Raw genomic sequence first — 26637 nt, 5'->3', positions numbered from 1 at the left:
AACACGACATATATAGACCAGGCACTCCTAGGTGACATTTAGACAAGGCACTTCTAGGTGACATTAAGACAAGGCACTTCTAGGTGACATTTAGACAAGGCACTCCTATGTGACATTTAGACAAGGCACTCCTAGGTGACATTTAGACAAGGCACTCCTAGGTGACATTTAGACAAGACACTCCTATGTGACATTTAGACAAGGCACTCCTATGTGACATTTAGACAAGGCACTCCTAGGTGACATTTGGACAAGGCACTCCTAGGTGACATTTAGACAAGGCACTCCTAGGTGACATTTAGACAAGGCACTCCTAGGTGACATTTAGACAAGGCACTCCTAGGTGACATTTAGACAAGGCACTCCTAGGTGACATTTAGACAAGGCACTCCTAGGTGACATTTAGACAAGGCATTCCTATGTGACATTTAGAGAAGGCACTCCTAGGTGACATTTAGACAAGGCACTCCTAGGTGACATTTGGACAAGGCACTTCTAGTCAACCATCTTTTTAATTGTTAAGAAGCTATCATACTTTAATTTGTTCTTCAAATATTTATATCACATAAATGAAAACATCATACTTTAATTTGTTCTTGAAATATTTATATCACGTAAATGAAAACATCTTTGAATAAATTGTGTGCATCCAAAGTGATTACCTTCAATAGAAACCCTCACGACGTAAAAATTCAAGGAGCTTTAAATAACATAAAAGAATAGCCAACTTCAGTGCTTCAGGAGTAGAAACTTTAGTTTCTTAATAATTTATTATTCTATCAAGTATTATAAATCATGTCAAAGAACAAAAAAAAATAACTACTGTGCTGATAATACCCTATACCTAGGGATAGTAGTGGTATTAACCCAATGCAAGTTAATGAAAATAACACTATACATTTCGTACATTCACAGAGCTTTTTGATATTAACCTTCAATAGGACTACAAGAATCCAAACATTTGAAAGGCAAACAGGGGATATTTAAATAGAGTAGAAAAGTTTATATTGAATTCCTATAAGTTAAACTATACCTTCCTAAATTCTTATCAGTATTCAATTTATTTCAGTTTAATGTAGGCATGTTTGAAGTAGAAACAAATGTCCCAATTGACCACTTTTATTTTGTGCAACTTAACTTTTTCAACTGAATTTTATAGTTCGATCTTATATTGTACTGTTATACCACTGTCCCAGGTTAAGGAGGAGGTTTGATCCGGCTTACATGTTTAACCCCACCACACTATTTAAGTATGTGCCTGTCCCAAGTCAGGAGCCTGTAATTCAGTGGTTGTCGTTTGTTTTATGTGTTACATATTTGTTTTTTGTTCATTTTTTATATAAATAAGGCTGTTAGTTTTCTCATTTGAATAGTTTTACGTTGTCTTATACAGGCCTTTTATAGCTGACTATGCGGTATGGGCTTTGCTCATTGTTGAAGGCCGTATGGTGACCTATAGTTGTTAATGTCTGTGTCATTTTGGTCTCTTGTAGACAGTTGTCTCATTGGCAATCATACCATATCTTCTTTTTTATAAAGAGAAATTTCCTGATGGAGAGGTTTTCTTATCAATTACTTACTGGAGTGTGGAATTTCTTTGCCTCACGTAATTCCTCTTTTAGTCTGTCAATTTGGTTTTCTAAACTGGCATTCTGTATCCGCAGTATAGAGAGCTGTTCGGAATCTAAATGTGATTTATTTAACTGGTCTTTTAAATGTTTTATCATCACCTGAAAAAAAGAATTTTATGATCATCTATTTTAATAATTTACTGCTTTATTCATGATCATCAAATGAGCAAGCCATTGCCACAGAAAGACAAATATTTTTTTATAAAATTATAAAACAGAAAAGAAGGTTAAGATTACTTTGACCTATAGTTGATTACTTTTAACTCATTGTGACTTGGATGGAGAGCTGTCTCATTGGCATTCATACCACATCTATTTATTTCTATTGAATTCTTACCTGTTGAGCATCTGTTTTTGATTGTAACTCTGCCATTTTAGAGGCAGAATGTTGTAAAGCGTTGTCCGCCAAAAATTTCTGTAGCTCCCTCTGGTGTGAAGATCTGAGAACACCAATCTGTGAAAAGGTAAAATTTAAAAACATTTAAACTATATAACAAATAGTTCAACTTTGATTGGTGATTGGATGGCAGTTTAATGTCAAGTGACAAATAACATGCCTTAATAGGCCAAGAACATGTTAGGGTGATATTAGACTAAGTATACAAGACAGACAAACTGAACCTGATTTTTAACTTGCTATTTCCCAACAGTCTTCAGGAAATTATGTCATCTTACACTTACAAATTATCCTGACTGGGGCACGCAGTCTTTACTCTTCGTCCTCCTTAATGCTATATGATTTTTACAGTCTTTATATTGAACAAGGCAAAGTTCAAATTCATTAACTCTCAAGACAAAAATGCTACCACATTTGCTTTATCACAAATATATATATAACCTTACAGAAAGGTTTTATCAAGGGGGACTAACCAAATTGCAAGGCAGCTTTTATTTACCTTCACAGTTACTTTATTTCCATGAGATGCTGAACATATTTTTTTTCTATGAAATTAATCTCAACATGCAATTTATCTTTTTCACAAAAAATTACGATAACAAATCCCTGAAGGAACTCCAATTTAGTCTCCCATTCTGAACCTTATCAAAAGTGTTTAAAATTCAATCATTCAAAAGTGTATCATGCTTTTATCACATCATTTTACAATTGAATCATTAATGTGCTTAACTTTCATCCACGTATTGATCACAATATATCATTATGGATCAAATACTTAAAGGTACAAAATCATTGTAATTAACAAACACTTTGCATTTTACCAAACAAAGTCCTTAATTCCACAGATTATAATAACTCATTCTTATAAATCTACAAATGTAAATACAAGTACCTGTTCGTCATATTTTTCTCTCGTTCTACGATTCTTATCTTCAAAATGAGCCTGATATTTCTGTAATTCTATCCTATGTGTATCTACCTCTAGCTGTAGTTCATCAACCTAATAAGAGATATATTATAACAATTTATCCATTATGTTAGTTAGTAATAGTAATTTTCCTTCAACTAAATATGGGAAGCAAGAGGAATTTCCCTTGAACTGAGTGAGAAGTCAGAGAAGTAACTCTGTACACTCTGATTCTATCAAATATTCGTAATGAATCAGCTGTTTTAATGATCATTTTAAGTATTTTAAATAATTAAGAGTCATTCTATCAGATACCAACTGATTTCTATCAAAAGACGTCAAGATTTATTGGTGATTATTAGGGACTTTAGTTCATTGTATGATTGATAACTGCTGTTTATCCAATGGCAAATATTAGGCCAAAAAAAATATATGTCTGTTTAAGGTTACATACTTCAAAAAAAATAGGGTAGGTAGGTAAGTATTTCCATTTTGTTTTATTTTTTCATTTTATTTTTTGTGATATGATTTTTAGTTAAACAGTTTTGTCCTGTCGTGGTTTGAGTTGGTCATGTGCTGAGTTTACCCGAAATTTTAATGAATGTATTATTTCCCTTTGTTGTTAGTTGGAAACAAATGGTGACAAAATGTTTATTTCTTCACACAAGTCACAAATTTCCTTAAAACAGCTATCATATTCACTATTGTGAACATTGGGATGTGTCAGGCAACACTAACTTCACTTTTGAGACAAGTTCAATTCATTTTTCACTTTACAACATCATACATGAAGGCTCAGAGAGTAAATCCTACCTTTGATTTTAACACTTCATTTTCTTTTATCACATCAGATATATGAGTTCTATCAGCAAATGTTTCAGGTTCATATTGTTTTTCATTGACTCTGTCTGTAAATCCGTTCATTTCAGATAAAACTTCTGTTTCATCTTCATCCATCTTTCTTGTCTTTCCTTTACCTTTCATCTTCTTATTTTTATCTAACAATAAAAAAACACATAGTTGAACTTTAAATGTATTCTGGGTTTTGTTTTTGGTTTTGGGTTGCTATCTGAAGGAGGAAGGCCGATGCAATGTATCACATATTAGACATACTGTAGTAGTATCTTAATAAATATTTTAATGGAATGTAAAATGAAACAATTTGTAGAACATTTATCTCTATTTTTTTTAAACTAGATAATTCAAAAATAAAAGGATCGGAGGACATTACCTAATCAATTGATTTATCTGGCTCAAGGCATACTGTTCCAACTACATGTATAAAAAGAACATAAAATCATTCACAACCTCTCCCTCCCCCAAAAAAAATTCTTATAAAAAAATAAATAAAAAAGCATGATAAAAAGACAAACGGTAGTTTAGCTGACAAAAAATTGTACAAAAGAAGACCTTTAGAATACCATAATAAGGTCAACCAGACATTGAAAAAACTCAATAGAAAAAAAAAAAAGTTTTTTAAAACAGTTGCCCTTCAAAAAACTTTTGGTTGATTAAAATAAACTTAGCTTTCCGACAAAGGAGTAGGGGCCATAAATTACTGCAAATTTTAAAGTTCTCATACATATTCTTAAATTACTGAAAACTTGTCTAAAGTATAAGGTACTAAGAAAAACAAAACAAATTTGACATCGAACAAGTTACAATGGCAACAAATCATAACCTTATTTGCATATTTTGTTAAATTTCGTAATTTTCCTTGTTTTTTCATCAAATTTGAAGTATATTTTAGACTGAAAAAGTATGTGCGCACCCAAGAAACAACTTTATATTTGGTGAGATATTGCCAATAGTTATAATAAAGCTTTTGTTAAATTATTTTGTTGTTTCTCCGCTGCGCATGATGTTTCCACAACAGAAATAAAGTCAGAAAACTGCATAAATTCTGTATTTTTCATCGTTTTTGTGAAAACAGTACATATTATGACGTAATTCTGATGTCATCAGATAAAAATCTTAATGTTTTTCATTTATATTTCTTGACCCTATGCATTTCTAAACGTTATGTGCCAATTTGAAATAGTTATCAAACATTTCATTTTCTTGGGCCAAAACTAGGGCGTAATGCACCTACTCCTTTAAATTTTTTGTTTTTAATCATCACTGTAGAGACATTATTCATCTTAATCAAGTGCACTCTAAGAGTACAGTTTAATAATATACATTTCAAGTTTACCTGTATCATTGGTAAAACCATTGACAAGGTACAGATGCTTTTCTTTCCTCAGCCTCTCTATGGATTTCTGTAAGATTTGAAGGTCATGGTTTTTACTCTCAATCTCTGCACGAAAGACTTTTACTTGGTTCTTTAAATCTGCCTCTTGATCCTTCGACATCTTCAGTTCATTTTTCATTGAAACTAAAATCAGAAACAATTTTTAATATATTTCTTTATTGCCACCAATAAATAGTGGCTGCCATGAAATAACCCAAAAGTGGTGTAAAAACACAAAAAAATCAAAAATAGAAACTAAATACAAACTTTTTATGGAGATGATGTAACATCATTTTACTCTTATCATAGAGTTTCAGTTTTCACTAAAATTCAACTGAAAATATTCATTGTATTCATTTTGAAAGCTCTAGAATTTTGAAAATGTCAAAAACTAGCTTCTATCTATTTCTTTAACTATTGTATATCCTACCTTCTTGTGACGTTTTAGTTTTATTTAGTTCATTATTAAGGTTATTTATTTCAGCCTGCAGTTCAGCTACTTGTTTTTTATATCTTTCTCTGACACTGTCTAACTCTCTCTGTACAGCTAGGGTACTGGTGTGTGGATGGTCATATTCCTTTAGTGAGTTATCATCAGGTCTCTTGTAGAGGTGAAGCTGAGCCTCCAAATCTTTTATCCTATCTTCATATTGTAACTGAAACAGGACAAAATACTGTAAATATTGCAATTTGGTGTCTGGCCTACTTTAACAATATTTAAATGTCCTGATATTTCCCCTAATGAAATACATTGCACAAATCAATATTACAGGCGTTTAGATTTTGTGAATTTAATCCAAACACCAAAAGTTTGAGGGTTGGAATTGACGAAATACAAAACCAGGAAAATATGCACTTTTATAGTATGTAGCCAGGTAAGGAAATAGAATCCAAAAATTGTTTAAATCAATTTTTTAACTAACCATTTAACACTACTGTTTATATGCCTCATCAAACTAAACAGGGAATTAGATATTCAAAGTTCAACTTGTTTTCTTTTAACAATATTCACAATGAGATCATGTCAAACTGAAACAAATATAAACCATGCTTTGTTACATTAGCATTTCAAGTTTTGTTCTAGCTCCAACAGTAATAGTTCCCATGAAAACAAGCTATCCTGATCAGAAATATAATTAAGGCTACAGTCTTTGCTTATAGTCATCAGTGTTATAAGCCTAGAAGCATTTAGTACCAATTCAAAAGTATTTTCTTGGGTTGTTAATAATGTTCAAATTAGGAACAAATAAATTACCTTGACTGTGTGATATTTCTGTTCTACAGATCTCAGCATTCTCTCTGACTCTTGGTCTTTTGTTTCCAGCTCAGATTCTAACTTCTTTAGTTGATTTTCCAACACAATGACAGTGGGAGTTCTTTCTAATGACCCTGGTTTCTCATCAGAAGCAATGGCAGCTGTCATAATCAGAGCCGGCAGAGAGTTTGGATGTCGTCGACGGATAATCTGCTCCATCTCTTTTACCTATGTTTAATTAGAAGATACCCCATGTGTAAATTATTATCATTCTAAATTTACAACCAATAAAAATTGATTATTAGATTATCATTTCATTTTGTATTTTAATTTTCACAATTAGAAAAGAACACTTCATAATCCTGGGAATCCTCTGTTATAGCTTTGGCATACAATGGTTTATTTCATAGTCTTACCTGTCGTTGCAAATCCTGAATTTTCTTTGCATCATTTGCTCTCTCCTTGGCTCTCGTTTTGTTTTCCTCTTTCTTTTTTCCCGTCTAGAATGGAAATAAATGGATGAAAAATATCTTACCAAAGTCTTATACCATGTACCTGAATATTTAATGGAAATTTATTAAAAATGAGGTTGTGTCAGTTTGACAAGAATGATCCCTCACAAATTTTCAAAAGCCTGTAATTTCGTCAAAAGTCTGCAAACCAAAACAACAAGGACACAGTCACCAATATCAAAGAAGACCCACATACTTAAAATAAGATCAATATGTGAAAGTGTTAATTTTTTTGTAGATAGATACACAATATTAAATGTCAACATACCTCAGATTTTAACTCTTCTATTCTGACTTTGAGCTTAGCTATTTCCTCCTCCTTTTCTTTCAGTATTTTAGCATCTTTGTCGAGGATTTGTTGATTTTCAGCATACCACTTCAGCTTTCGTGAGATTCTTTCATTCTCCTTTATGTATTTTTCCTCTATTTCCTACAAAACCATGTAAAGGGAAATAAATCTTTAGTCAGCATTGTGTTTGCCAAAACCTTGGTTTCATCAGTCCTTTTTAAGCATTTATGTGAAACAGAATTTAGGTAATCTGTGTTAATAAGAAGACTAAGAATATGTGTAAATACATTATACTAGGTCTACTTAACAAGTTTGGAACAACAAAAGGTGTCTCTAAAGGGAACACAAAATCTTGTGTGGCTTTCAGAGTTTGTTTTTAAAGTCTGTATGGTGCCATAAAGAGGTGAACTGGTTTTTTTCTTGGTTGTTGGTGGTCTCATTGGGTTATACTCCACACCAACTTTTATTCACGTTCAGAAAAGTTTACAAGATATGTATGTTATGAAGCAAAACAACAGTTTCTTTGATGCAATGCATGATACTTTGATTTTCAAAGTATCAACAAGTTTTCTGTTGGTCTTAAGCCTGGCAATCCAAAAGGACTTGGAAATTTTGTCAATTTGCTGCTAATCTGCCAAGCTTGATGCATTTAGGAGCAAACACAAACTATTTTGGCTCAAAATGAGAATTCTCTCCCTGAGGACTTTTACCTTATGAACTAGCACATTTAGAACCCTTCTCCAGCAGGTGATGGCCATTGTCTAGTATGACTTGATTCATTTATTTTTGTGGTTGCCAATTTTTTGTGGATTGCGGAAACCTTGCATTTTCATGGATATGTGATTTTGTGGTTCTGCCATAATCTGGATACCACTTTATAGAAATTTGTATTTTGTTAAACATTTTAATTCATGGTTCACCTGTATCCACGAAACCCACGAAAATTGGTATCTAACAAATAATAATGTATCCCCAGTATGCAGGGAATGCACTTTCAAATCATTTTTCAGGTCATTTACATGTTTATGTATGAAATATTCACCACTGCACCTTTAGCATTAAACCATCCTTCATCCCCATTTATTCATATGTTGTAAAATTTCTTATATGACTATATACTAACATTTTAATCTAATCTACTAATTGTTATTTTTTGTTTACTGTCATACCTTCGCTTCCTCAGACTTTAATCCTTTAGATTCCTCCAGTTTTTTCCTGAGTTGTTCTTTTTCTTTAATAATCTGATCAATGTGTTGTTCTAATTCCACCTTAGTTTTCTGGAGGACTGATAATTCTCTTTTGGCATTTTCCTCCTGTCTCTGTAAAATTATTCATCATTTACATGTAATTATAAAGCCAACATGTGTCAATGTGGCATTTGACTGGTATAAATCAATCAAAAATATTTATTAGTATACAGCAGATAATTTCCCCATTAATTTCATACAGATCTTAAAAAGTGAACAGTATTCACAATTTGTAAAGACCCAAGCACTTTGGAGTATGATATAGTATCTAGACATGTGTCTTATGAGAATATCCCTTGCCTTTAATATGAACAAATTCTCCGTTACCTGTTTTGTCATACACACTTAATTAATTTTTTAAATAGTTCAAATTTTACCCTCTATTCTATAATCTCTTAAAGTATTTCTTATAACTGCTACTGCTACAGAATTGCGTATCTTTCAATAGCACCTGTGATTCTCCTTTTTTATATATATATATATATATATATCTTTATTCTGACAAACCTTCGTAAATACAATGGTATACAGAAGTTACATGTAATAAATAACACAGTTATAAATTAGAGAAAACATAATATGTACACTATTTACAAATACATGTATAAGTTTAGTTTAGCCAGGAGAACACACACATGAATTAATATGCCTTATAAATGTACATAGCTTTTTTAAATATGATTGTTTTTTCATATTCATTATTTCCTTAAATTTAATTATATTTGGATAATCAATATACTTTTTAGCCATAAATTTACACTTCATTACATAGTGGAATTCATCTCCAAGATCTTTTAAGTCACATAGTTCGCATATTCTTTTATCTCTCTGAATTTTTTTCCATCTTCCACTTTCTATAGGTAATCTGTGGTTAATGAGTCTAAATTGACACAAAGTATAAATATCACGGGGTTCCAAAATGTCTAAATACTTTTCGAATCCGAAAAGTTCCTTAAAAAGGCGATAATTTAATGTTTTTGAGCTCGTTTGAATATCTGAGTACCATGTTTGTTTAAATTGATCTTGGAGAGATGTTCTTACAACAGTCTTTAACCAAATTTCATTTACACAAGTTTGAGATAACCATACATAAGATAAACCAGTTTCATTAAGGATAAATTCTATACATTTCATCCAATAAAGTTTAACATTATTTCCATGATATAAACTAAACATTAATTTGTATGCAATTGCTGATAATTTACTGGGTTTGCTAAAAATCAGTTTCGCCCAGTATGAAATCATGCGAACCTTGATATCTAAACTAATAGGATAACGTCCTAATTCTCCATATATAACACAATTCGGGGTAGAAGATTTAAGATGTAGTAGAAGTTTACAAAATTTCAAATGAACCCTTTCTAATATATCATTATTTCCAAATCCCCAAATTTCACAGCCATAAAGTAAAACAGGTTTAACCAATTTATCAAATAAATCTAATTGACAGCTTATGGATAAGCCATGCTTTCTCCCCTTTTTGATAACTTCATACATGGCTCTCGTCGCCTTTTCTGCGAGATGCTTCTTGTTTGCTTTAAATGAGCCATTTTTTGAAAAATAAATCCCAAGATAATTAAACTCATTTACAATTTCTAAATCAGTATTACCATAATTAAATTTAAGATCAGCAGGTTGTCTACCATTGCAAAAAATCATGATTTTAGTCTTATCTACATTGACTTTCATTTTCCAAACATCACAATACGATTCGAATTTTTCTAATAACAAATTAAGTTCTGTGGCTGATTCAGCCATTAATACAGTATCGTCTGCGTAAAGAATTGCAAACAGTTTAACATATATATCTAGTTCGTCTTCTAGGGCATCTGATATAGTTGTTAAGCCTATCAAATTCCCTTTACAAAAGAAATCTTCCAAATCGTTCAAAAAAAGCGAAAAAAGAAAAGGGGATAAATTCTCCCCTTGGCGTAGACCAATGTTACTTGGAAAATAATCAGATTTTTCACCATTGTATGACAGGCATGATTTTATATCAGCATACATGTTATGAATAATCTTATACATATAACCATTAATATTATTTACTAACATCTTATACCATAAAGCATCTCTAGTCACTGTGTCAAATGCTTTCTCAAAATCGACAAAAGCACAGAACATTTTTTTCTTTTTTAATTTCAAAATTTCAAAAAAAGAGTGTAATGTAAAGATACAATCACAAGTTGAGTAACCATTTCGAAATCCACACTGATTTTCATTGAGTAGTAAAACTTCATCAGAGAATTTTGCAAGTCTATTACTTAAAATAGCTGTAAATAATTTACCCATACAGCTTACAATAGTAATGGGTCTATAGTTTTTAGGATCAAACTTATTGCCTTTGTTTTTATAAAATGGCTTGATCGTTCCAATCACCCAAGATACTGGTACTATTCCAGTTCTAAAAATCAGGTTAAACAATGCAGCATAAACATCAATAAAAAAAAAAAAAAAAAAAAAATCAAAAAAAAAAAAAAAAAAAAAAAAATCAAAAAATCAAAAAAAAAAAATCACCAGAAGTCTTAATATATTCGTTAATGATCATATCATCACCACAAGCTTTGTTATTTTTTAAATTCTTAATACATTTTAATATTTCTTCTTTCGTAATTGGACTATTCAAATTATCATTCAGTTCATTCATCAAATTTGTATCATTTGTTGGCAAGTCAATTGGATCTGAGTTACCTGAGTTTAGCTCTTTGAAAAAGTTGAGTAAATCCTCAAAATCAATATTCGGTTGTTTTGAATGTTCGCGTTGGTTTAAAATTTTCCAATACTCTTTTTTAAAGACATTCCTGTTACTTAGTCTTTAGATGCATTGGTGTTGTCTACATATACATTTTTGTATCCTCTGCTTTTTTTCAGCAATGTTTCAGGATTTCCTGCATTATATATTTTGTGGAGAGGCTATGTTTTAGATTTTTGTACTATTATATAAACCTTTGCCTCTAATATGGGGATCTTCCCTCTCCCTGGTACTACCCCTCCGTCAGAATCCCAGCAGCAATGTTATGCTGTACTAACCTTGGCTTCTTTAAACTCAGCCTCTAATATAGCTATCTTCCCTGCCCCCAGTATTGCCCCTCCTTCTGTATTCCCTGCCGCTATGTTTTGTTATACTAACCTTGGCCTCTTTAAACTCTGCCTCTAATATAGCTATCTTCCCTGCCCCCAGTACTGCCCCTCCTTCTGTATTCCCTGCGGCTATGTTTTGTTATACTAACCTTGGCCTCTTTAAACTCTGCCTCTAATATAGCTATCTTCCCTGCCCCCAGTACTGCCCCTCCTTCTGTATTCCCTGCGGCTATGTTTTGTTATACTAACCTTGGCCTCTTTAAACTCTGCCTCTAATATAGCTATCTTACCTGCCCCCAGTACTGCCCCCTCCTTCTGTAATCCCTGCCGCTATGTTTTGTTATACTAACCTTGGCCTCTTTAAACTCTGCCTCTAATATAGCTATCTTCCCTGCCCCCAGGTCTGCCCCTCCTTCTGTAATCCCTGTTGCTATGTTTTGTTATACTAACCTTGGCCTCTTTAAACTCTGCCTCTAATATAGCTATCTTCCCTGCCCCCAGGTCTGCCCCTTCTTCTGTAATCCCTGACGCTATGTTTTGTTATACTAACCTTGGCCTCTTTAAACTCTGCCTCTAATATAGCTATCTTCCCTGCCCCCAGTACTGCCCCTCCTTCTGTATTCCCTGCCGCTATGTTTTGCTGAACTGGTAAGCTGGTGATCACACCTTTGTTCTTGTATGCCACTTCTTGTCTTTCAAGAAGAGTCCTGAATAGAGAAACATGTATTGAATTTTATGCTTTAAAGAAACACTAAAATATGTAAAAAATGAATTCAACAATAAAATATTGTATAACAAGTAGCTTTTAATACTCATTGTAAACTGCCAAACAGTGACCTATAGTTGTTAATTTTTGTGTCATTCGGTTTCATGTGGAAAGTTGTTTCATTTGAAATCATACCATGTCTTCTTTTAATATCACCATGTATTACCCTTATACTATATCTATTAATTTATTAGGGGAGATAATTCCAGAATATGTTTTTTTTTAATTTTCAGAATACATGAATCTTATTCATTGGAATTTTTCAGCAATTCTCATTTTCATCTTTCAAATATCACTTTCAAAGAAAAATACCTAAAAATAGGAAATTTGCATAAATCAGACATTTCAAGGGTGATTACTTAAAATCCCCTCTTTTAAAATTGTCTCCCTTTTATTTTGTAATGAAATTTTAGTTTCTCACTTTCTTTTTGGAAGTATAATCTAAATATTTGCATTTTTTATTGTTTGCCAAATATATCGTTGCAAGATCATTCGATTCCTCATTGGTTTGTAGTTGCTATGATCTTTGAAATCTGCATGTTGCATTTAAATGTATATTTCTGAAAGGTAGACAATTTGGAGGCATTACAAAATGATTTTTTTTTATCAAGTTTCATAGTTATAGTTGCATCATAACAATTTTAGGGTTACTATAAAAACCCTAAACAAATCTCAAATTTGATTATAACAAGCACAAACCTAAGATTTGACACTTCTGTTGCCATCTTTTGGTTTTCTTTAAACATTCTTTCCTCTGCCTGTTTAGACTGTTTTTGTGACGTCTTTAATTGTTGATACAGTTTTTTGTTTTCCTGCTGGTATCCTTCCAACAGTGTTTCCTGTTCCTTGAGCTCCTTCTCAAACCGTTCAACCTGTCCTTTACTGGCTCCATCAGTCAAACCTTCCACCATTTTCTTTCTTATTTCAGTCTCATCCTCAGGTACCTGTATGAAGAAGAAAAAACAATGTTACAGGTTACATTCTTCTCATATGTTTTATGATGGTATAATACTTAACACCTAACGGGAGAGATAGTGCTTAATATTCATATGATAAAGATTTAATCTTTTAAACAGTTTAATTGAGTTCTGGAGCTGGAATGTCAGTAACTGCTAATAGTCCTTTGTTAATTTATGTATCATTGTCATTTTGTTTAGTTTCTTTTGTAACCTATTCTGATCTTCAGTTTTTGTCTGCTCTTTGGTCAGGTTGTTGTTTCTTTGACACATTCCCCATTTTCATTCTAAATTTAATTGATCTTTTTATACAACCTGTGTGTTGTTGAAGAAGGTATGTTGACCTCTTTAATTTTTTTTATGTTGCTGTGTAGTTATTTCATGCATAAACATTTACTGACATCTCCATATTGAAATCAGCCTTACCATCCACAGTTCTTATGAGGTCATGTAATTTCACAGATAATCTGAACTGAATCAAATATTTTGATCAAAATCTTTGTTTTGATTTTGACATTTTTACCTTTGCTTGCAGAACAAATATTTCTTGTTTAAGTTTAAATATTTGTTCCTCAAATTCTTGTTTCTGCATTTCAATCATACTGCCATATTCTTTTTCTACTTGAACGAGGTCATCTAAAAATAAAATTATAGTGTTACTAGTATAACATCAAAATCATGTCCAACTGTTTTTATATGAACAAGGTTATCTAAATAAAGATTAAAACCAAAATTGAGTCAAACTTAAGCCACCTGTACAAGATTATCTATTTATATAAATGGCATACATTAACATCATTTCAAACTTTTTTCAAACTGAATGTGTTTAATCTAAAAAAAAGTTTTATTTTAACCTATAATGGACTACTTTTACAAATTGTGAAAACAGGAAATGATGCTTTCAAAATAATGAAAAAAACAATTTAATTGTGAGTGTTAATTTCTGCGAAATCTTTATGTAATTTTTTCATAAAATAAAAATAATGCAAAAATTCCTGGATTACAGTACTTAAAACTTTTTTTTCTACTTGAGCAATGCCATAAAAATACTATAACAATCACAATCTCTATGACAACCCCTTTTCTACCAGAAAGCAGTCACATGAAAAACTCTGAATAAATTTCTGTTAAACCCAGATACATCAATTTAAGGAAAACCCCTTATTACTCTTGAAATAATATGTAACCTACCTTTTGTCTTTCTATGCAACCTTCTCTCCTCCTCCAAAGATGCCTTCAACCTTCCAACATCATCGTCTATTCCAACAGATTTGTCTCCCTTCCAACTTGCTGCTATTGATGGCTCATCCATAGAGTATTTGGCCTAAAACAAAATAACACACTTTAACACCATTTCTCATTTATTGCTTCTCTGCAAGCCATTAATTATATAATAACTAATCGAAGAATTCAAATAGAGAAAAATATTCACTAAGTGACTGAACAACACATTGATCTGCCTTTATCGCTGTCTTGACAACCCCTATTGTTGTGTGACGGTCAGAGAGTGAAATAACCACGTTTATTTCACATGTGAAATTATCCGTTTTTATTTAACTGGGAAATCAATGTAATTCATTGCAAACAATGTAGTAAATTCGGATTACCATTGGAGTAGATGTCCAGATAGGGTGACAGGTTTTTCTACAAACTGCTACACAGCAGATTATAATGCATAGTTCAAAGCAGAGCACCTGAGATCTTCTTCAGTTTTTCTGGGATTTATATTACTTAGTCTGAAGTTTTCTATGAATTATTATGTGGACATGCTCATTGTTGCATAGTTTTTCATTTTTGGCCATTGCAGTTTCAAATTTTTCTTGAACTTGTGAGTGTTTAAATGTTTCTTTGGCCTCTTTTCAATTTCTCATACATCCTATAACTATGACCTCCCTTTTTATTCTTTATGAAGGAAATATAATTCTTGTTAATCATAGTGTTGTCACCTCCAATCACCAAGAATAATCTGTTTCACACTAAGTTACTCAAAAGTATTTCAATTGTAATGCACTGGGTCTACAGTTGTTTCATAGCCCATCCACCATACTACCAGCAAATAAAAATATTAACCAGACTTTTATGCTTAAAATTTGTTAAGATTTACCTCAGGAATATTTCTGTCAGTAAAATGTTCCTTTATATAGTTAGCAAAGGCATCGACTGAAGCATTGAGTTGGGATTCCATTCCTGGGTCTATGTATTTCTGTTTCTTGTTTGTAGGACTCTCTGTTCCTGAAAAAAGAAGATCTTTCAAGCATTAACATTTTTAGGTGTATTTTTGTAAATATGTCTAGTGTATATATAAGTTTTATATCAGGAGTACACATATGACCTCACATTGTTTGGATACCAAAGACAACAGTTTCACAGACTTTTTTATTTATGACATTTTAAGCTAAATCATTTATTAAATGGAATTTATTGTTGCATTAGAATGGAGATAACTGTATTATATTTTACTGTCGCAAATATCTAATGCAAGTTTCTATGTTAACTCAGTTAAAATACAATCCTGTTACCTTTGATCTTTTGTTTAGCCACATCAACAGGGGACCAGACATCAGTGACTGCTTTCCTGTCCAGGATACCAGCCCTCTCATCATGTCTGTCAGTAATGTCAATTTTTTTGTCGTATCTTCTTTTCTGTCTATCATTATCTTCTAGCCTCTCTTTGGAACTACTTGGCCTCTCTTTCATTGTCATATTTTTAGATGGAGAATATGATGTTCCATATCCTGAACTCTTAACGTGAGCAAACTTAGGATTCAGAGTTCCACCTAAAGCACATTATACTTTTTTGTAAGCATATAAAAAGTAAGATTATCTCATACTAAAAATGGGATATTTTGAAAACACTTTTACAAACTTTCAAATCTTAAACTTAAATTTACAATGTCAAAAAATTAGTAAAGTTGATGAAAATTCTTGAATATTGGTGAAAAGATATTTTCAATGGATTGAGCATGTTGGTTTTTTATCTGACAGGCAGTCACTTAGAATTACATCCCATTCTTGATTTTGTTTATTTATTTAATGAATCTAGGTAGATTATTGAGCTTTATATATTTAGCAACTTGATCAATGAATATATACATAGTTGTGTAGGCAAGTTACAAACAGCTTACTAGGTTTTACAGGTGAGTGTGACCTATCAGTTACTGCCCCTGATGGTGCCCATCGCCGTGGTGACATGGAAGCTGACATACTTCTCCTAGGAGATATACTGGGTGATTTCTTCCTTCTTTGTGGTGATCCTTTCTTTGTTCTTTCCTTTGAATCATCTTTGCTTTTCTTTTTTTCTTTCGTCTCTTTTCTCTTTGACCTCCCTCTTTCTGATACAGACTGGAATTTGATGAAATTTGAATTAATTATATTTCAATTTAATTGCTTTGTCACATTTTTTTTCTCATTTTCTTTTCTTTTTTAAAAAGTGTATAGCTACCTGTGTAAGTTACAAATTATAGAAACTTTATGTAAGCTTTATAATGTTAAATCTTCACATACTATTACAAACAAAATGACATATACATTGTATAGATAATTTAAAATATTTGAAGTGAAATCAAAATATTATTGTAAAAAAACATGACATATTTAGTAATGTTAATTCCAGGGGGAAAAAAAGTTACTTCACATAAAACAAAATCATATGCAACATTAACATGCTGAAGGAGTCATTAATTATGTAAAGGTCATTAATATGTTATAGTTCAAAGATGATGATGTTGTTGGATTTGATTAATTTTGAAGGGTTGACTACATCAATTGGTGATTTGATGGTTTCAAATAAGCAAAACAACAGAAATTCAATCATTTTTTTCACCGGTAATAATAAGTTTCACTCAAACGCACTCTACTGGAATAAGGGCACTTACATTTTAACAATGTGTGGAAGAGTTCATATTACTTCTATTAACAATCATTTTATTATAATTTTGATAGATGTTCAAATATTACAGATTATTGTATTTCACTTCATTTACATAATTTAGCTCAGACAGCACTTCAGAAATATTTTATAAACATATTTGAATTTCTTTTTGTTACATTCATGACATTACTTATTCTCTTTAAATTACAAATCTTTTTATGTCCAACATTTTTTTTACTTTTGAGCTAATAAAGTGCTATGAACATGCATGATAAATGTGACATTATAATCTTCTAATTACTAATAGTAAAATATTTTAAAACATTTTCTTCAGTAACTCATGGTAACTGGTTATTATTCAAAAATCAAAATTTCTCATTGAATCACTGTTTCCTGGAGAAATTTATTTTGAACCAATTTTTATTGACAGATTCAAATGAAATTTAGATTAACTGTCAGATTTTAAAGACTCTTCACATTTCAAAAAACAATTCAAAAGTACTTTTCTATCTGTTGATTAAGTTTGTTTTTATAATATTAAAAAATTACAAAATTCAATTTCTACATGTATTTTACTTATAAAAAAAATAATATGTGAATATAAAGTTTTCTAACTTCTATCTTTCACTTCCTTTCATGCAATTAAATCTAGCCTTATCCTTCCGACTTTAATCAAATGTACTGTGGATTCATTAATATTAGTTGGATACCAATTTTTCATGGATTTCTTTGGTACAGTTTGGTACAGTTGAGTCGTGTATGCAGACTTTGGCTAAACCATGAAATTAAATATCCATGAATTTTCAAGTTTTCTTTAATGCAAGAAGATTGGTACCCACTATTAAATGAATCCACAGTAGTTATCTATAAGACAAGATATATACTGGTACATGTATCAGGATAATAGCAAACAACGTTAACACTGCACAAACCTATGCACAACACTTCTTTGTATAAATGTGAGTAATCTCCCCTTTACATACAAACCACAACTTACCCTTTTAGATGAACGGCCAGTCTTCATCAAAACAAAAAATATGCACACATTAACATAAGAGTTAAATATTCAGTTCAAAGTTTTTAAGAACATTCAATGTATGACTACACATGATTTGATAATAGAACACACCCAGCAAAATGACAGAAGGGACTATTATATTTTTAAGGGAGTTTCAGTATGTACAGGTTTAAGTCTACAGAAATTTAGAAACAAACAGAGTAGAAAAATGTCCATATCTGTTTGATTATGGAACAGTTTTTATCAGTTCTGTTATTTGTATTTTTTTAATAACTGTTGTTATCTATTTTATATTAATTATAATTCCACCTTATGTAATAATGCTGTATTTTGATTGGATGAGAGACATGGTATTTTTTACCAATTTCTATGTATTGAGATTTTCTTTTCTCTGCCGGGGTACTTGTCATTAGGGAATTCCATGTGCCGGTGTATTTGCTAGCAAATACCATGGCAGATGGGGAATACCCTAGCAAATACCATGGCAGAGTGGGAACACCATGTCTAAAAATAACTCAATGAATTATTTCTATTCTAATATGACAAATTCATGGTCATTTTAAAAATACGGTTCCAGATGAAATATTTTAAGGATAAAAAGCATCATTTGAATGACGTAAAAATTCTGTGAACCTGTACTTTTAATGACGTCATAAATAAAATTCAACGGAAATGAATTGTCACCTGGTCACATAAAACTGGAATCCACTTGTAATACGCTTCACTCAAACTGATGATCTAAGTGTAGTAGTCAGTCGAGAACCAGCAAATTATCATAAAAAGGTCAGCTAGTGACTATACATAAAAATATGATAAGAAATGATTATACAGTCAATGCAATTTGACTGTGCAAATAGCACAGCTGCAGTGTATACAAAAATTATACATTCAAGTAGAACTTACATATGATACTTGATTATAATAAACTAACTGGGGTTGAACATTCGGTGGAATTAAACAATAATATTATGCTTACAAGGGGTATTTGCCAAAAATATCGGTTTCAAGGTAATCAAATTTCCCTCGCCTATCGGCTCTGGAAATGTGTACCTCTCAACCGGTATTTTTGGCAAATACCCCTTGTAAGCATGATATATTTGTATAGAAGTTACTGAGACAATTCTCACTGTTGAAGACCTGTTGTTATCGAACTTCTTGTTCTTATCTATTGGTCATAAGGAAAACAGTTGACTCATTAGCTGCTTAAATGTGTAAACCAAATTATCTTTTAAAGGTGTCAAGTGATATTTATAAAGAGGATAAAGATTGAAAGTTATAAAAGTTATAAAGCAGATATTGAAATGATTTCTATAGGAAACTTACAACTTGAGTGACAGGCTGGTACATCTCTGTGTCCTCTGTGTGGGAGTTGTCAAACCCACCCCTGGGGGAATCCTGATGGACTGGGGATAGGTCATATCCCCTTATCTCGTCCATCTCTTTGGCTGGACCTAAATATACAAAAAAATATATCAATTGTATACATGAATGAAAGCATAAATGGCTGTTTTATGTGGGAGTATATCATGTTCTCATTCCCCCTTTAGAACCTGTAATCTCCATGAATTTGAATGTACTTATTTCAAGCAAGGAAACTAGTTTAAAATAATGATATGGAATAAAACAAGTTTTTATATATTGATTCACTTATTGTCGTTGGTACCAATTTTTGTGGATTGAGGATAAGTTGCATTTCTGTGAATATTAATTTTGTAGCTTTTGCAAAGTCTGCATGCATTCCTATTGGTATTACATAAATTAATGAATGCACAGTATGTAGTTTCTATGAACATGAGGTGTGACATTAGTACTACAGTTGCCTACCAAATATCACTGATGAACAGACAAGGGTTCCACCTAACCACAAGGTTAAAATAAGTGATGACAACACCTAAAACGCATGCCTAATTCATGTTTCTCTGACTCTGTCTTGATTGATTGATTGAATGATTGTCTTTTTACGTCACTTTCAACACTATTGTGATATAAGTGGCAGTTAGTTTTTGTTGGTGGAGGTAGTTCAGTAGGAATGAAAGATCATTTATTTTTATAAGGGTATTTATGTATGATTCATGAGACTACATAACAATGGCATTTAGGAAGTCCTATATTTTATCTTTAAGACTATATGACAATGGTCTTTTAGGCCTATATTTTACCATTAGGACTATATGGCTGTTTTCTTCTGTCTTCTAACAATTCAACAGCTATATCTTTTCTTTTCTTTGACTCTCGGTCCAACTCTTCCATTTCTTGTAATACTTCTTCAACTGTTCTCTCCTTACCTAAAAATTTCAATTAAAAAGATGTATGAACAAGCATTCTGTGAGAACTGCATGGTACTACATAGTCCCCTAACGGTTAAAAATGAATTGTATTGGAACAAAATTTTAACTTGATCTATAATTTGTCATGGTGTAAACTATATAACAAATATCAAGTCAATATCTTCAAGCATGAAGAAAAAAAAGTGTTGAAAACTGATTACTGTGGATTCATTTATTTTCGTGGGTATCAAATTTCGTGGACAGAGAAAAAAAGACGTTTCGTGGTATACGTAAATTCGTGGATTGTTGATTACAAAAATAATCAGATACGTAATTCCTGGATTTCTTTTTGATATTGGAGATTATATAACCTCTTTGGTTTGATCAATAATAAAACAAACAAAAAAGAAGGAATTCATTGAAAAAGTTTCGAATTGTCAAAATCCTCGCTTGGTCATTCTAGGTTAAAGTGTTCATTGATAACTTTTATTACAATAATGGACAGAGAAAACTAATTATTTGTTTGTTTTACAATTTATAAATTCTTGTCAGAATTCTATATTGCTTTCAAAACTTTATGATTGAAAGCTCATTTCCCTAATCACGATATAATAAACAGTCATATAAGTATAAGGTGTGAAAATAAATGTTCCTGTCATAAACAACATTACCTACGGGCAATATCCCCGTACTTAATACTATTTATTTTTTATCACTACTAAACACGGTAATTAACAACTTGCAGTTATTTTCCATGAACAGTTTTGATCAATTTAAGAAAGTAAATTATCACTGATAGTCGATATATTTATTATTGATTTAATTAAAATACTTGTATCTTCTTTCAATAAAAAACATGTGTTATGTTACAATGTTTATCGCTAGTCAACACTATACTACAACTGCATAACATAATCTAAAATAAACATCCTACTCCATACACATTTCTCAGGATTATTCTTCATTGAATTCTTAAATTGGTAGTTCGCTGTGACCAACAAAACCCACGAAAATTGGTACACCACGAATAAAAATGAATCCACAGTATTTAAGTGATTTATTTTAAGTCCAAGGGTCATAACTCTGCACAAAATCATCGAACAGAAACAAAATTCTAACTTTAACTGTAACTTGTCATGATAAAACAATACACCAAATATCTAATCAATATCTTCAAGCATGAAGAAAAATAGTGTGGAATACTGATTTGCCAGCCTTATGAATGGACAGACAGATGGATGCACCTAATGGTCATCTTTAACTTCGGTGTTACTTAAAACATACCAGATTTTATTCTAGTTACAGGTTCTGATTACCATGTCGCTGGGGTCGCTTTAGAAATTACCAGATTTTGTTCTAGTAACTGGTTTTGACCATGACACTCTTATCACTTGAGAACTAACCAGATTTTGATCTTGTAACTGGTTTTGACCACGACACTGGTGTCACTTGAGAACTTACCAGATTTTGTTCTGGTTTCTGGTTTTGACCATGACACTGGTGTCACTTAAGAACTTACCAGATTTTGTTTTAGTTACTGGTTTTGACCATGGCACTGGTGTCACTCAGAACTTACCAGATTTTGTTCTAGGCTGCTCACTGAGTATTTTGTGTACAAGTTGAGAGTTATTGCTCTTATTTCCCTGATATGAGCTGTCAAATGGCTGGCTCTCATTTGTGTGGCCAGTCTCTTGTAAGGCCTGATGGTATACAGCCTCCATCTCCATGGATGTGTTAGTTCCCATGAAACCTAAAAAAAAAGAAAAAAACATGAAATCTCAATCTGTAAGGTCTGATGGTATACAGCCACCATTGCCATGGACATGTTACATCCCATAAAACCTAAAAATAGAACAAATCTCAAACGAAACATGTCATGTGTTATCTTTCTTCTGAAGTTACATCACTTAAACAAAAGATATACAATTTAACACATGATGAGTAACATATAGATTCCACCACTGCAAAAAGTGTCTTACGATATTTCTCAACTAGACAGTTAAAACTTTTCTTATTTAAAGCGCAAGGCTTGCTGAGCTTTTGAAATAATTAAACAAGTGAAACTGTGAGCTACTGCTCATTGATGATACCCCGGCCGCAAGTGGATAATCTTAAAAGTGTAAAAATATGTAAGTGTTTGGTACACAGGAAAATGTTGATTGATAAATCTGAAAACACATCACACAGTATACATGGTATAGGTGACTTATATAAACCCTGAAACCAAATTTCAGAAATCCTTGTACTGTAGTTCCTGAGAAAAAATTGACAAAAATTTTCAACTTGGCTATTATGTGTAAAATATTATATAAGTGTTCAGTAAACAGGAAGTCGTTAAGTAATGAATCTGAAAACGCATCACACAGTATAAATAAACCCTGAAACCAAATTTTAGAAATCCTTGTCAAGAAGTTCCTGTGAAAAATGTGATGAAAATATTCAAGAGACGGACTGACTGATGGATGGACAGACAGAGGTAAAACAGTATACTCCCCCTTTTTTTTAAAGTGGGAAGGGGGGTTTAACTACCTGATGATAAATACAAGTGTCATAGCCGTGGAATCTGTTTCTTTGATGATTTTTATCCTTCCTTTTCAAAGATTTGCAAAAACTGTGTTCTTTACATGTGATGTCATCCGACATGGTCGCCTTTTTTTCATGACATCACAATAAGATATTCAGAACAAACCAAAAGTAATTTAACATTATCACAGGTAGGAAGGTCGTCATATCGAGGAGCGTTTAGTACAGTGATTTTGTCATAGTTTGTATAAGTTTGACATGACGGTGTTAAGTCTTTTTGATGACAATCAATGCAAAAATGTAAACATTGGGATATTTTGTAAACGGAACTTCTGATCATAAATTCAAGCTAGTAAGTTCCTTTGTATAAATTAAATATGTTAGTACATCACAAGTTGTATCATATGGTTAATGATTTAACACAGAACAAAGCTTGCTTATGTCAAAATTTAAAACTTGCTAATTGGTTTATCGTGCATAAAAAAAGTTATTTTCTTACAGTCTGTAACATCACATATATCTTCGTGATATAACACTGCGGTCAATTATTCTGAAAAATACCTACTTTTTCAATCAATTCAAAATAACTGAAATATCTGTGTCATGGTTTGGTTCGTTCGTGTCATGGTTAAGTTCATGTTCGACATGGTTCAGTTATGTAATTATTGTTGGTATAATGAAGAGTTTCTATCAAAATTAACTCGTTCCATTTGAAACACAAAATGACATAAAAACGCACATAAAATGAAGTAATATGTTAAAAGTAGATGCAATATAATTGCCAATGAGATAACTATCCACCTAAGATCAAATGACGTAGATGTTAGCAGCTATTTGTCACCAAGAGGCCTTCAACATTCAACAATGAGCAAAACCATACTTCTTACCAAGATATAAAAGGCTGCGACAAAATTTAATGTACTGGTATAGGAATTCCAATTGAAAACCATCACCCTAATTTCTGTCCAAAATAAATAGCAAAATATGGTACAGTTACATACAATATTCATGGTATTACAGACACTTAACTTGAGACAGTATACTATACAAAATATTGCGGAGTAAAACATATTTGCGGGCTCCCCAACCTCTTCTTCGACTTAACCATGCCACACATGTAAAACTTACCAGATCGGGTTTAAACAAGAAAATCAAGTAACATAAACACTAAAGACACACATAAAGTACTGATATTTAGTGGGACCTAGTTTCAAACAAATAACAAATGATAAAAAGTCATGATTCTACGATAGCTTCTTTTAAATTTCTAAATACGTATACGCTATAAGTGCCATGAAAACAAACATAGGAATGACAAAAAATTGTATTGATAGCTTTCTTAGGGTTAACGATATAATTTACAAATTCGTTTCGTATATGAATGGTTCGGAAACATATTTTTTGATTGGTAAAGAGGCTGACATGAGTAACCAGCCAAATTATTTTTGTCTACAATCAGAATTTTACACAGAAACCAAAAGTCAAGGTACCAAATTTCTTCAACAACTGTATGACGAATGGTTTGAACTACGGAAGCAAGCTAAAATAACTGCAAGTACAATGCATACAGCAATCGGTTTACGCACACTGAAGGAGCAGCAAGCACATTATGACTCTGTGATTCTTAACAAAGACAAGGACGGAGTACGGTCTCCAACACATCAGATGTAACATGAAAAATGAAAAGCACGGAGTTGCAACTATTTGTGGCAAGATATTACCATCAATCTTCCCGCAAATAAAGTTTTAAAAAGTCGGTCGCTACGTTAAATGGAGAGAAGACAAACCTTATCTTGTTGCCAGTCAAGATGGTGAAGGAGATGACGGTCAGATGAACAGATTTCTCTCCGAAATAAAGTGTCCATACAAATCCGACTGGGAAACTAATTTGTCTTACTCAATTCCAAATTATTATATATTACAACTGATTACTCAAATGGGGGCCTTAAAAGAGAGCAACGGGTATCATATTCCGGAATCCATTTTTGTTTCGTAGACTGAAGAATCAACGACTGCTTTTCTTGGGAAATTTGATGAAGATGTTTATACTGCAATAGTTTCAGAGGCAGAATTTCTGTATGGAACGAACAATAGGAGACCTACAAAAAAAAGCAGCCGAAAACCAAAGAACTAAAAGCACATATAGATACTTTTCTAAAACAAAACGTGAAATATTTTGGAGAGTTCAAATCTTTGAAAGCCATTCAATGCAGACACGTTTCTGCTCAGACTGATGGAGTTTATGGTCCACACTCTCCAAGTACAGAACAAAGACAAACGTTTAACGCGATAGACCTTTCTAAAATAAAGAGCTGCATAGATGATGTAAAGTGTTTGATCAATCATCAAATCACCCTTTGCTTTGATAGACCAAGTGATGTAACGGTATTCATGTTGAGTGACTTGGATAGGACCTATGCGATCGACAACCCTTACGTTTTACCTGTTACATATGGTTTGAGTCCGAAGCACTTGAAAGCGGACACTGTAAGACAGATGCTTGAAGTCTTACGCGAACAACTAAAGACATTCAATATTCATGTTCAGGTAGAGGCATTTGATGGGCAATTTTCTAAGTTATCTTTAGTTTCGTACGATGGATCATCTCTTTTTGAGTTACAGGAGAGGAAAATGCATTGGAAAGAAACGTGCGCAAAATCATCTCACGAACTTTTGCGACCGTTCCTTCAGTTGGGAAATGTGCGTGGTCCTGTAAAAACATTTCAGCGGAAAATAACTATTACTACAGGACAGACAATCATGGAAATTTACTTCATGGTCTAATTACTTGTAATACATGTTACTTGAAATTGTCCTCTTCCGAAGAACAAAAAGTTCGGAGAGAAGTATTTGAGAAACCTTCAAATTTCACACCAAATACAAAATCAAAAAATGTAAACACTGAAATAACCCTTGTGAAGACTACGATGAAAACAATATTCAGAACTTTTCTTTGCCCGACGAAATAACAATTTCTCATATCTCGAAAACTAAGTACCAGACAGACCATGTCGGAGTACCTTACAAAAAAACACAAAAGCAAATGGTTAGAAAAACAAGAATTACTTTTTGACTGGCTGCCACTTTTGATTAGAAGTCTTTAGCTATTTGACTAGTTATGCCGCTTATGAAAAGAGCATCAACTTTAAATTTATATTGAAGAAAACTTACGAAAAGTAACATGACATGTTTAATTTACGCTTTGACGATAAGACCCACTAAATTTGGTTAAATAGACTTTTTTTCTTCTCAGGCAGTTAATATATAGTGTAACTTTGTTCAATAACAGGCGCTATCAATCAAATTTTCAGTATTAAAGTGACAAACATATATATTTATTTCGATCTAAACCATGACAATCTTGACCAAAACCATGACGAATTTCTAGACTCTTAACCGAACCATGTCAATCGCCTAACCGAACCATAGCAATTCCGATATCTCGCTTATTTTGAGTTAATTTCGTGAAACAACAATTCCAATATAGATCGTTTGACCTCCAATACAGATTCAAACATCTTATTTGCTTTTTATCTGCTCATGTGAATAGAACTGAGGCAATAGTTTAGGGAAGCAACATAAATTAACCATGTCAAACTTATCCAAACTATGACAAAATCACTGTACTAAACGCTCCTCGATATGACGACCTTGCTACCCGTGATTATAAGTAAATTTCGACCA

General features: G+C 32.1%; 1 protein-coding gene across 3 annotated transcripts in view; it reads right to left on the bottom strand.

The window, feature by feature from the left end:
* The window catches only part of LOC134686812 (centrosomal protein of 162 kDa-like), a 44230-nt gene that overhangs the window by 1592 nt on the left and 16001 nt on the right, over positions 1-26637 (bottom strand). For 2 of the 3 annotated variants that reach the window (XM_063546615.1, XM_063546616.1), the window contains 21 exons: positions 22007-22180; positions 20323-20448; positions 19487-19614; positions 18143-18163; positions 16400-16616; positions 15794-16051; positions 15379-15506; positions 14466-14598; positions 13798-13910; positions 13018-13262; positions 12103-12259; positions 8394-8543; positions 7204-7365; positions 6840-6923; positions 6424-6651; positions 5599-5824; positions 5130-5312; positions 3749-3933; positions 2921-3028; positions 1969-2085; positions 1581-1730 (listed from right to left, as the gene is read on the bottom strand). In XM_063546615.1, coding sequence (XP_063402685.1) covers positions 1581-1730; positions 1969-2085; positions 2921-3028; positions 3749-3933; positions 5130-5312; positions 5599-5824; positions 6424-6651; positions 6840-6923; positions 7204-7365; positions 8394-8543; positions 12103-12259; positions 13018-13262; positions 13798-13910; positions 14466-14598; positions 15379-15506; positions 15794-16051; positions 16400-16616; positions 18143-18163; positions 19487-19614; positions 20323-20448; positions 22007-22180 — 3293 coding nt within the window. The remainder of the gene's footprint in view (positions 1-1580; positions 1731-1968; positions 2086-2920; positions 3029-3748; positions 3934-5129; positions 5313-5598; positions 5825-6423; positions 6652-6839; positions 6924-7203; positions 7366-8393; positions 8544-12102; positions 12260-13017; positions 13263-13797; positions 13911-14465; positions 14599-15378; positions 15507-15793; positions 16052-16399; positions 16617-18142; positions 18164-19486; positions 19615-20322; positions 20449-22006; positions 22181-26637) is intronic. The other variant, XM_063546617.1, reaches the window with a different exon arrangement.

The sequence above is a fragment of the Mytilus trossulus genome, chromosome 10, assembly GCF_036588685.1.
Source record: "Mytilus trossulus isolate FHL-02 chromosome 10, PNRI_Mtr1.1.1.hap1, whole genome shotgun sequence".
In the NCBI taxonomy this organism is placed as follows: Eukaryota; Metazoa; Mollusca; class Bivalvia; order Mytilida; family Mytilidae; genus Mytilus; species Mytilus trossulus.
This window is presented reverse-complemented; position numbering and strand designations above follow the sequence as displayed.